This window comes from Citrus clementina, unplaced genomic scaffold, assembly GCF_000493195.1.
Source record: "Citrus clementina cultivar Clemenules unplaced genomic scaffold, Citrus_clementina_v1.0 scaffold_3, whole genome shotgun sequence".
Taxonomy (NCBI): domain Eukaryota; kingdom Viridiplantae; phylum Streptophyta; class Magnoliopsida; order Sapindales; family Rutaceae; genus Citrus; species Citrus x clementina.
In genome coordinates, this window is record NW_006262339.1 from 47,610,532 (window position 1) to 47,621,978 (window position 11,447).

Sequence of the window (11,447 nt, forward strand, 5' to 3'; positions counted from 1 at the left end):
TGAGCGTGGGAAAGAAAAAGGAGAAAATAGAAGTTATGTCAAAATTTTCAAAAGTGTATAAAGTAAAATCTTGATTTTGCAAAATTAAAATTCAATGATAGGTGTAATAAAAAATATGATGTGTTGAGTAGTTTAATGAATTCAAATAAATTCACCCAATTTTAGCTTATCTCTCATAAAATGATAATCATAATTTTCAAAATAGCCTCTTAAGTTATTTTAAACCTCAATTTACCCTTAAAATTTTTTATTTCCTGAACGGTAAAATTGAGACTTACCATAATTTGAACAATCTTTATTATTAAAGAATATTTAAAAAATTGTCATAAATCCGAAATTACCTCTGAACTTACAACATACAACTACTTTGACGGTATGCCTCAAATTAAAATGCAAATACCAAAAATAGAGCCTTATTTCATCCAGAGACTCTAATTCATCAGGAAGCATGACGCTAAAAACACTTTCTGGCTTTCTGCTGAGATTTCACCCAGAAGAAAAAAAACACTTTCTGGCTTTCTGCTGAGACTTCACCCAGAAGAAAAAAAAAACCCGCATGGTAATATGTCGAACGTTTGAAAGCCAATAACTTCAACTTAAAAAATACCAATAATAAACCTGTTTTCCCCATGACAATGGCCCAAACAGTTAATACCAGTATGGTGAGGTTGTATGAACACGAGCATACACTAAAAAGAATGTCCCATCTAAGAGTAATAGTAAGCACATCGATATCCTGGCATTCTAACCAGGACAAACAATCAATCAATCCTGTGCATAAAAACTAATTAAATTGGCAATCAATGACAAAGAAAATAAAAATTGATCCACAATACTTGTATACATCCAGAATCTCGAACACACAATGCAGAACCAAAGCAACTACTTAACACTTTCTGTTCACTCAAGGTTACCTATACTTCAAATCTTAACAAACAAAGATAGATACTACTAATAGGTCAAAAAGACAATTAATCTTAAGAGTTGTAAACCAGCACCAGACCAAATCATTCTGAAAGGAGCTCCTAATCAAACAAGCTGAAGCCCATATCTTCGTCACTTTCTTCCTTGGGTTCTTCCTGCAAAAAAATTACCCCAAAAAGCACAGAAGTATCAGATAAAAACCATAAAATTCAAAAAGGCTAATGATTTCTTTTAACTAATAATTTCTAAGGCCTTTCAATTACCTTCTTCTCCTCCGGTGGGGGAGCAGCAGCATCAGCCCCAGCACCTCCAGCAGGAGCTGCAACAGCAACTGCACCACCGCCACCACCAGACCCCACATTCATTATAAGATCATCTAAGTTCCGCTTCTCTAAGAGCTTAGCAAACAAACTGGGCCAGTAAGATTCAATAGACACGTTGGCAGCCTTCACCAGTTGTGCAATCTTATCCGTCTATTAACAACAGTCAAAGGAAACACCCAGAGACCCATTTTCCAGAAGCAGGTGTGCTATTTTAAACTTTTAACAGAAGATATAAAAATATCATAGCAATGAAATTGGCCAGACTGCTTTTGGTTTTGCTCCAATAATTTCTAAGCTTTCATCCTTCTTCACTATTTCTCCAGTTTGAGTGTAGAAGACTACCAAACTAAATGAGCAAATAAACCCAAATAAACTTAAAAAATACATGCGCCTTGACATGTACATAACCTGAAGTTGACAAATTAAAAAAAAAATACAATTAAGCATATTAATTTCATGACAAGGATACAGTAATGGCGATGCCGTCATCGTGGAGGATCAAACAGGCATAAGTACAAGCAAGCTCCGAAGCCGACATTGCTTTGACTACAATACAACACAATAAGAAGCATCAATTCAAATGAAAATACTTACTAGCAATCAACATATACAACTACAGACAACTTAATGAGACCGATGAAGAAATAAAAAAGAAAAAAATTGCAAAATATTTTCTTTTCAAAATGAAACTAACTCTAAAAGTACGATAAATTTTCTTTCGCATAGAAATGAAAACGCTGAAATAAAACGGGAGACAAAGCAAAGGCAGGAAGAGCTTGATACCTCAAGAGATCAGACCTACTGCGGATTGCGCCGTGCCCTCTGCTGCGCCGCTGCAAAGTATCGCTAGGGTTTTCGATTGCGGCCAGTTAGGGGTTTTAAAGGGCGTGTGAAATTGGACAAGTGTTGGGCTTAGAGTTGCAGGCCCATTTCCCAATTAGGACCTGTTTACGGTCGTTTTTACTTTTTACTCTCACACCTGTAATTTTCTCTTCATGTGGGCAATCTTTTTATTCTTTCGTAGATTATAATTGACGTATTTTCAATAATTTTCGGAGTCTTGCGGTATCAAATATTGTCCGCATCCAAAAGAAACTGTTTTTCAAGTAATTTTATTTGGGAGTTCCTATTCTGAGTGAAGGCTAGTAATTCAAAAATGAATTTAGATTTTTTCCATCTCCTTATCTTTTTAAAAATAAAAAATTTGTATTTTCTTTTTATTATGTAAGTATCTAGTTATTTTCTGTTGTGGTCATGACTGTTAATGTCAATGCCAATTACTAACCCATTGCACCAGTCCACTTCCATATCCACGAGGAAATTAGATATTTGGTAGATGAAAATTCACAGCAAATCTAGAGCACACCGTTTCCCGACATCTACAATAGCATGGTTCATTGCACAGACAGGAAAGGCACTATAATCGCTATGCTCACAGCATAACAGAAGTACTGTATTATGCCACAAATGACATGTTGCTCTAAAATCCAAATGTTGTTAATCAGCATAAAGTTACTACCTTATTTCTATAAAAGTCACCAAACAGACCGAGGATTAACCTCCAGAGCTACAACAAGATTCCCGATAATATGATATAGCCCTCCCAATAACTGGCGTTCTCCATCAAGAGATCAACATTTGGTCAACAGAAACATCACTCGGTTTGCTGATGGCTCAAATTTGCTGCTTCTAAGTTTGCCGGAGAAAAGCCTCAAGTCTTGCTAACCTTGGAAGAGCAACTGATTGTCTCACCATCAGTACAAGTTAGAAGAATTTTGTCTACAATAATAACAATTGCCCCAGTATGAGCTATGAACAGCTGCTTAGCTGCTCCAAAGTCTTACGGCAAACATTCAAGTCAGCCGTGTTACAACATACAGATGCCACCAAAGAACTCCACACAGAAATATCTGGCAGCTTAGCCTGGCTGATCATCTCCTCCAACCACATCACAGCTTCATACTGCTTGCCTATTGAGCAAAGACCCCTTATGAGAACATTGTAAGTTTCAACACAAGGCCAATATGATCTGATCAACATCTCCTCCAAAACCCTACTTGCTTCAAGAAATCTACCATCTCTACACAGCCCATCCACTAAAATGCCATAAGTTTCCCCATTAGCAACACATCCAACCTGCTTAGACATCTTCTTCAAATACATAACAGCAACTGCTGAATTCCCTGCATCGCATAGGCCTTTCAACAATATATTATACACCCTAACTGTTGGCACAAAAGTTCCTTTCACCATCTCCTCTTCAATCACTTCGAGTGCTTCATCAACCATACCATCCTTAAACAAAGCTGCTAACTTTGCCTCATACATTACAAGTGATGGCCAAAAGCCCTTTGTCCGCATTTCATCAAGCACTTTATCACCCTCAACAATTCTACCTTCATTATACAAATCAATAGCCATTGCACTATAACTAGCCAAACTGGGAATCCCGCCTCTGATGAGGGCTTCATTAATCAAACTCTTAGCACCTTCTATATCTTCGCCATCATTGCATGGACAAAGATCAATGCGGTGACGACGACTTTTAGGAGCCTTAAGTCCCTTCCTTAAAATCTTTTCAAGAATCTGCATTGCATCTTGAATCTTCCCTTGATCACATAATGCAAATAACAGAGTCCTATAAATCACAATATCTTCACCACTACCCTTTTGAGAGATCCTCCAAAACATAGAATATAACAAGTGAGTGGCCTCATTTAGTCTCCTATCATTACATAAACCCTTCATTAAGATATGATAACTTTCCCTATCCGGATAACAACCTTGAAAATCCATCTCTTGGAAAACATGCAATGCAAGATCAGAACGTCTACGTTGACACAAGACATCCATCAGCAAATTCAATGACTGAATCCGTGACTTCACTTCCCATCCATAACAACTTCTCAAGAAAAGAATATGAGCAGCTTCAAGCTTAGACTCTTTCACCATTTCCTTCAAAAGGGTATTAAAAGATTGAGTCCAATTCACACAATTGAATTGCGAAAGGTTTTTAAACAGAGAAACGGCCTCGTTTAACTGTCCTGCTCTAGCATAAGTCCTGATTGCAGTGGCAAAAACTGAATCTTTACACTCACATGAATCACCTTTCATCTGATCAATAACCTCTTTCATTTCAGTAATTCGATTTGATTCTGAAAGAATGCCAATCATGGAGGCATACACCGGACCATTATGTCGATAATTAGGATATTTCTCCTTGGCTTCCTTGAAAATCTTAAGAGCTGTTAATGGGCTTTTCTGCTTCTTTATGATTTGAGAGAGGTAAGTAGGTGTTAGAAGCCTTGGCCATCTTACACTCATGTTGCATAATTGCAAGTTAAATATCTTACGCTGTACAAGCTGATGCTCTCAATTCCATTTGCATTTCCATGTCCCACTGAGAAATTCCATCGAACATATGGTGCCTCCCATATTCATTCAACAAACTACGTCATAGGCAGCAACCAAACAGACTCAGATGTCATATTTTCTTAGATTCTGAGCAGTATAAGCTTGTTGAAGTAGCTGAATGCGTTATTCGCCACAAATTGTCAGACAGCATCGTACTCGTCGTAGTCCAGGTGCTTGTGGAAATTTGAACGAACGGCTAATATTGCCTTCGTCAACTCTTCACCGCGAACAATAAGGGCTTGGGCTTTGGGCCACGGGCTACCAGGCATTTACAAATTTCAACACGTGGGCTTTTCAGGTCTCACGTCAACTATTTGATCCACCCGACCCGCACATGAGGTACAACTTGGTCTTGGCTGCCCCCGGCTAGAGATGGCAGAAAAACCCGCCCGGACCGGATCCGGCCCGGACCCGGCGTGTGCGGTCCGGGTAAAATCCGGACCGCATGAATGAAAAAAGCGGATCCGGGCATTGATTTTCAATGCCCGGATGATTCCGGGCACGGGTCCGGTCACAGCACCAAGAACCCGGAACCCGGACCCGTGCCCGGTTTTTTATTAAGTAAAAAAAAAAAAAGAAAATATAAAACCAAAAGTAAAATTTGCTTTGCCCAATTGCCCCCAAAATTGAACCCTAAAACGCGATTGCAACTTTGCAAGTGAACAACACAGCACTGCAGCAGTCAGCACCCACCCTGAAATCTCCAAATCGGTGGCACCTCTCTCCATCTCTCCACCACCCACCGGCACCGATGCAGTGTTGACTGCACCTCTCCCTCCCCGAAACTCTTACCTTCCTCAGTCAACTCTATTTCTCCTCGCAAAGCACAGCCGTCCCGTTACAGAGCTCTTCACCGTTTGGTCATCTTCTCAGTGGCAGCCACCACGCGACGGCATCAGCTATTCTTGTTCACCTGCAACTTCACCAACACAGCCACGACCCACAACCACAAGGTATTATTAATTTTTTTGGCTGTTTTTTCAAAAAAAAAATTGAAGAAATTAAGTAATTGGCATTATTGTTGTTAGGTGTTATATATATATATGCAGCATGCTTAATTATTTTCTTGGATGACATCCAGGAACTAGAAGAAGGGGAGTACGAGGAAGATGAAGTAGAAGTAGATGAAGATGAGAAAGAAGAAAATGGAAGCGTCCATGATGACGGAGAAGGGGAAAGGGAGGTTGATACCGAAAACTATGAAGCTGAAAATGACTTGCAACATAGGGAATTGCAAGTTTAAGGATAGTGATTTCAGGTTCTGACTTTGTTTCCAAGGGATTTGAAAATACGCAGACAACAAAGCACATGAAATCAACTTTGCTGTCCACAAGATAATCCTGGGCATTTTTCTTTTCTCTTCACTGTGGAAAAAGAAGAGAGAACAAAAAGACCAAGGCATTTTTCTTCTTTCATCAAATCGATTCCTGGGCATCAAATCTCTTTACAGTTTGAAAGGGAGTTTCTGCTAAAGTGCTAATTTGGGGATAAGTTATGAATTTCCAGGCCCAATTGCGCAAGCTTTCAACCTTGGGAATTTCCACTGCCTTGTTTACTTGTTTAGCATTTTTTATCAATTTTTTTTAGCCAGTTTTGAAAATGCGGGTAGAGAAAACCCAGAAAAAACCCGTGCCCGGATGGTGCCGGGCATATACCCGGCCCGCATAAAAAAAATCCGGGTACGGTCCGGGTCCGGGCAGTTATGTGTGAAATCCGGGTCGGTCCCGGGCACCCCCAAACCCGGACCCGACCCGGACTTTTGCCATCCCTACCCCCGGCACATTATTTGAAACAATTTTATTGAGGTAAAAAAGGATTACTCATTTTCTGTGGCTAAATTTTGCTTTGAAGTGAATATGTTAATTTCGATTCTAGCTTCAGATATTAGTAATTTAACCGTACTGACATGTTAGTTGATAGATGAAATTTGAAGCTACTTGTGAACGCGTTGTGTTCTTGTACAGATTTGATCGTCTTGGATATGGTAATATTGAAATTGTGGTTGATTTTTAATTGAAACATATGTGAACGAACCGTAATCATACATCATTGACGTTGATCCCGTATCATGATATTTTTTTCAAAATTTCAGTGAACTCTTATTCAAGAAAATGTCAAAGTTCTTTTTTTTTATAAGGGCACTTGTATTCTTTCAAAATTACTCCTAATTCAATCTCTTTCCGGTCAAAAAATAGCTTCACATTTTTCTTTCTCTCTTTTTTTTTTTTTTTTTCCTTTCTGAAAAATATTGCAATTTAATGGAAGCGCAACCTCCAGCCAAATACCCGATTGACAGAGTGTCATCTTGGCAGCACTGATTAAATCAAATAGGCCGTCACTTTCAAGAAGAATTTCTAAACCCGTGCAAGGCGGTCATTGCCGTAGATCAGCATCTTCTCTTGATTTGATATTTTCATTAATAATAAATTTTATTAATGTGATTGATAATTAATAAATTAAAAAAAATAATTAAATCTTAATCATACACTAAAATTAAAATATAAATAGCACAAAATTTATAAAAAAAAAAAAACTCAGATCAAAAGAGGATTTTAACCCCAATGGCCATATGAGTATGAGGAAGAAAATGGACAGTGAAGCTAATTTAAAATGAAAAGTTGAGAAATATATCGGTGTAAAAGTAAAGGAACTCTACATTCACACGGTACTGGGATTGGAGCCATCGTTGAGGTTTCAGTTAGCATGCCCTTCTTTGGCTGGTGATTGAAGGGGTACTTTTGAAAGAATGTAAGTGTCCTTATAAATAATGAATTCTTCAGGACAGTTAAACAGGAACTTTTTTTTTTTTCTTTTTCAAAAGAGGGGCGGAGTGCTAATAATCCAACTCCAGAAGAAATTAAATTTTCACAACTTGAGATGGCCGGAATTTTCCGATAATTAATTTTGAAGTGCATGATGCCTCCGGCATGCTAAACTTTGACGCAGGAAAAGATAACAGCATAGCGTTGACCTCATTTCTGAGATCCCCTTGGATTCCATACACACGCACTCATGCACAAAGAAAGATTTGTAAAAATAAAAGAAATGCCGACTGAAAGCGAAAGATGAAAGGTAAAGGAGATGATTATCCGCGAAAAAAGACATCCATACATCTTCCGTTTTTCCAACTAATCCTATCTTAAAAAAGTATCAATCATGAAAAATGAAGAAAGAGATTACAAGTTAATGGGTCAAGCCATCCAGGCTCGCCTTTTCCTGACCAATCAGTCTTGGTTCAAAGATACAAAATCAATCTTTTGAACCAATTTACTTCCAAATATAGACAAAGAGTTATGTCTTCGGATGCTGTATGAATTCGAGGCATAATCGACTGTCAATTAGGATCCTAGGTAGAATCCAAAGCCAATATTTAGCTTCTATCTTATAACACAAATACACAAATGAATTTGATTTTTTCCCCACGGTTCTCTAATTCTAACAACTACTTAAGACTCCCTTATGTCCTTAATTAAAGCAAGCATGTATGATGAGTATGACAACGATGTTGATAAAGAAAAATAATTTTGAGCATGAATGAATTGAAGAAAGTTAGTAGACCGAGCTTTATCTCTCAAATGCTGCTCGTTCCTTGAAATGATAATTTTGATGCTGAATTCTTGGATTCCTTCTCTTGTTATGCTATCTAATGAGGAATCTTTTTTTTTCCCTGAATCATTGATGACTGTAAAATGATTCTTCTTATTCGTTTTTTTGTCCCTTTTGCTCGACCCTTTTCGCCATTTTCTGGATCTTGTTAATGTTGTAAGGAAGACGTTATACTTCTTGAAGTCAACTATGTTGATGAATTTTGTTCGGAAGCCGTTGCCGAGGCTTGCAGAGCACTAGTTCCCGTTCCAGTCACCCCTATTGTTGTCGTCGTTACACCTGCTTTAATAAATAAATAAATAAATTGGATTTGGAGATACATAACACATATACGAATTTTCTAATTTTATAAATGTGTAGAAATTATTGAAGTATGACCTGTTGAAGAAGTTGTGGCGGGCATAGAAGTTGGAAGTGACAAGATTCCGGCAGTGCCATAATGGTGAGGCAAGAAAGGGCCATATTGTAGCATTTGGGGATAATGAACCCCAAACCCTTGAGCTTGACTGCTCTGTGCATATTGAGCATAAAATGGATAGAAATTGTGAAACATTCCAGGTGACCCTGATGACCCAGTTCCATAGTAAGGTGAGAATTGTTGACCTCCATAAATATTGTAATAGTTCTGCAGTACAATGCAAATAAACTTAATTAGCTCAAGCAAATGAATGAAACCTGAACATTCACTAGTAGCCTAATTGCTCAGGGAGGTTGGAGATATACTAACCAAAGCATACATTGTGTCTTGGGAATATCCAGTGTACCTATAAGATAAAATCCTGAAACTTACAAGGGCGAAAAGAGGAACAGAGGGAAAATAACAAAAATAATGAGGGAGCATTTAATATTATTATTATTTTTTCATATGATGTTTATGCTTACCCATAAGCTGAATAAGGAAATGTGTATTGGCCGGTGGGTTGATGGACATAAGATGATGAGAAGCCACCATGATAAGCAGGCGGAGCCACCAATCCTGGTGCTGGTCTAAACCGTCCTCCACCTGAAAATTAATCTTTCGTCCATTAATAAATTATGTTTTACCCCATAATCACTAGTTTGAGATCCACATTGCATTTTTAATTAGCATATACATAAATATAAAAATAAACTAAAATGAGCTTTTAATCGCTTGAAACATTGATTATAGACCAACTCATGAATAATGTAGGAAAAGAAGAGAAAAACTTATTTTAGAGGCGTAAAAATCAAATATTTGACAATGCGCGCATGATTTTGGACTTTTGGTGAATGGTCGAGGGATTGTTAGCTTTTGCATAGAAAGGCTGGATATTGTTGGATGTATATTTCATAAGCAAGTGCCATTAAGAAGCAGAAATGGAAATAGAAATGCGAAGAGAGATAATTAAGAACCATGTTGAGGAGTTGGCGGACGAGTCTTGTGTGCACCAAGAGATGCAAGATTGCAGTTAGCTCTTCTTCCATCAATCACCGGAGATGGGTTTTGACATGCTCGCATGGCTGCTTCAGGATCCTTGAACGTGACCTAGTTATTAGAAACCAAAACAGACCGGCATTAACTTAACTTAAAAAAAAAATGAAAGAAACAAAAAATTTGTTGCCAAAGTAAAGGGACCTTACAAAGCCATAACCCTTGGATCTCCCTGTGTTCTTGTCCGTGATAACAACAGCCTCAAGGATCTCACCAAATTGCTCAAAATAACGTCTCATGGTATCTCTCTGAGTCTCCCAAGCCAACCCTCCGACAAAAATTTTTGTGAAAGTTGTGTCATTGTAATCTCCAGGATGGTTACCACCCACCATCTGTAATGGCCTTTGTTGAGACATGGTTTTCAGTTAATAATTATTAATATACAAACAAATAACCAAAAAAAAAAAAAACAACCCCAAGAAGAGAAAAAAAGAAACAAGAAAAAACTAAGAATGACAAAAGAAAGGGAAAAATAACCAGAACAAAAACAATAGCTCCCCAGAAGACAGAAGCCTAAATATAGAGATAAAAATATAGGACAGGAAAATTGGCTAAAAGAACCGTTTTGTTTTGTTTGTTTGATGATCACATCAATCAATCAATCAAAAAGAACCTTTTTTTTTTTTTTTGGTTTCTAAACGCAACGCCCGTGCACTTGTGTTTGTTTTTTTGGTGATCTTGTTTTTGTAATGGGATAACTGTCACTTTTTCACAGCCAAAACTCCTCAGATTCCACAACAACGATACCCGTAACGAGAAAATCATTACTGTTGAGGGTGGTGGGAAAGAAAAAGAAAAAGAAAAGAAAACCGTCGAGAAAATAATAAATACATATTAATAAATGGAAAAGAGATGATTAAAAATATATTTATTAGGAAGAAGAAGGAGAAGGGCTTGCTAGGACTAGGGAAGGGTAGGGGTGGGGAATTGGAATTGGAAAAGGAGAAGACACAAAAGCTGCTAGTGGGCACACACACGACAATCGAAGACAAGGTTGTCCAATGAAATATCAAAGACCCAAAGAAATACCAACTCCTTTTCTTTTTGCTCTCTCTCTCTCTCTCTCTCACCCTCAATATTTTACAATATTATAATTATTATTGCTAGTGCTTCGCTGTATTCAACCTTGCAAATTTTAATCTTAATATTTGCCTATTCTGTTTATGGCATATTGTGGGTCTCCCAAAATATGATACCTTGACCTGTTTGGTCCTCTCTCTACTGTACCTATCCTCTTAACCGAAAAGGTACAGGTCATTGGGTTATGTTGTGTTACGTTTTCTTTCATGTCTCAAAACTTTCTGCCACCGCACAACCTTCCAAATTGCATTATTAAAAAAAGCACTTAAACATGCAGACCCCAAACTGCCCTTAAACAACTCTGGATTTTGAAAAGAGCACAAAACTCGGATTAGCCCACTTGGACAGGATTCCTTCATTATTAGAGTTCTTTTGGGAACAAAATTGTTGTGCGTGATAAGTGATTGATTTTTAAAATATACGGGTCTTAACTATACAATAACATTTATAAACGGATAATACAATATCTTTAAAAAGTTTGCAAAATTAAAATTAAGGGTTAGTTTGAGATTACAGTGATAATGAAATAAGCAATTGATTAAAAAGTTGCTTGGTGTTTAGTAAATTATAATGTTACGATTGTTGTGAGTATAAAAAGTAATGTATATGCTTTTGGGAAATCTTATTGTAAGAGTGAAGTTTTATTA

General features: G+C 37.5%; 3 protein-coding genes across 3 annotated transcripts; all 3 read right to left on the reverse strand.

Annotated features, from left to right (window-relative positions):
• Positions 1-804: 804 nt before the first annotated feature.
• LOC112100162 (60S acidic ribosomal protein P1-like) lies at positions 805-2,140 on the reverse strand. Its single transcript, XM_024188650.1, has 4 exons — positions 2,031-2,140; positions 1,717-1,793; positions 1,188-1,397; positions 805-1,079 (listed from the first exon to the last, which is right to left on the reverse strand). The coding sequence occupies exons 2-4, from the start codon at positions 1,783-1,785 to the stop codon at positions 1,026-1,028; spliced, it is 333 nt and encodes a 110-aa protein (XP_024044418.1). The 5' UTR covers positions 1,786-1,793; positions 2,031-2,140; the 3' UTR covers positions 805-1,025.
• Positions 2,141-2,624: 484 nt separating this feature from the next.
• Positions 2,625-5,208, reverse strand: LOC18048823 (pentatricopeptide repeat-containing protein At1g05600). Its single transcript, XM_006444671.2, has one exon. It carries the CDS (start codon positions 4,569-4,571, stop codon positions 3,057-3,059), a length of 1,515 nt encoding a protein of 504 aa, XP_006444734.1. The 5' UTR covers positions 4,572-5,208; the 3' UTR covers positions 2,625-3,056.
• Positions 5,209-7,727: 2,519 nt separating this feature from the next.
• On the reverse strand, positions 7,728-10,134 carry LOC18048824 (RNA-binding protein 24-B). Its single transcript, XM_006444672.2, has 6 exons — positions 9,870-10,134; positions 9,642-9,774; positions 9,150-9,270; positions 8,995-9,031; positions 8,646-8,892; positions 7,728-8,546 (listed from the first exon to the last, which is right to left on the reverse strand). Exons 1-6 carry the CDS (start codon positions 10,074-10,076, stop codon positions 8,455-8,457), a joined length of 837 nt encoding a protein of 278 aa, XP_006444735.1. The 5' UTR covers positions 10,077-10,134; the 3' UTR covers positions 7,728-8,454.
• Positions 10,135-11,447: the final 1,313 nt, after the last annotated feature.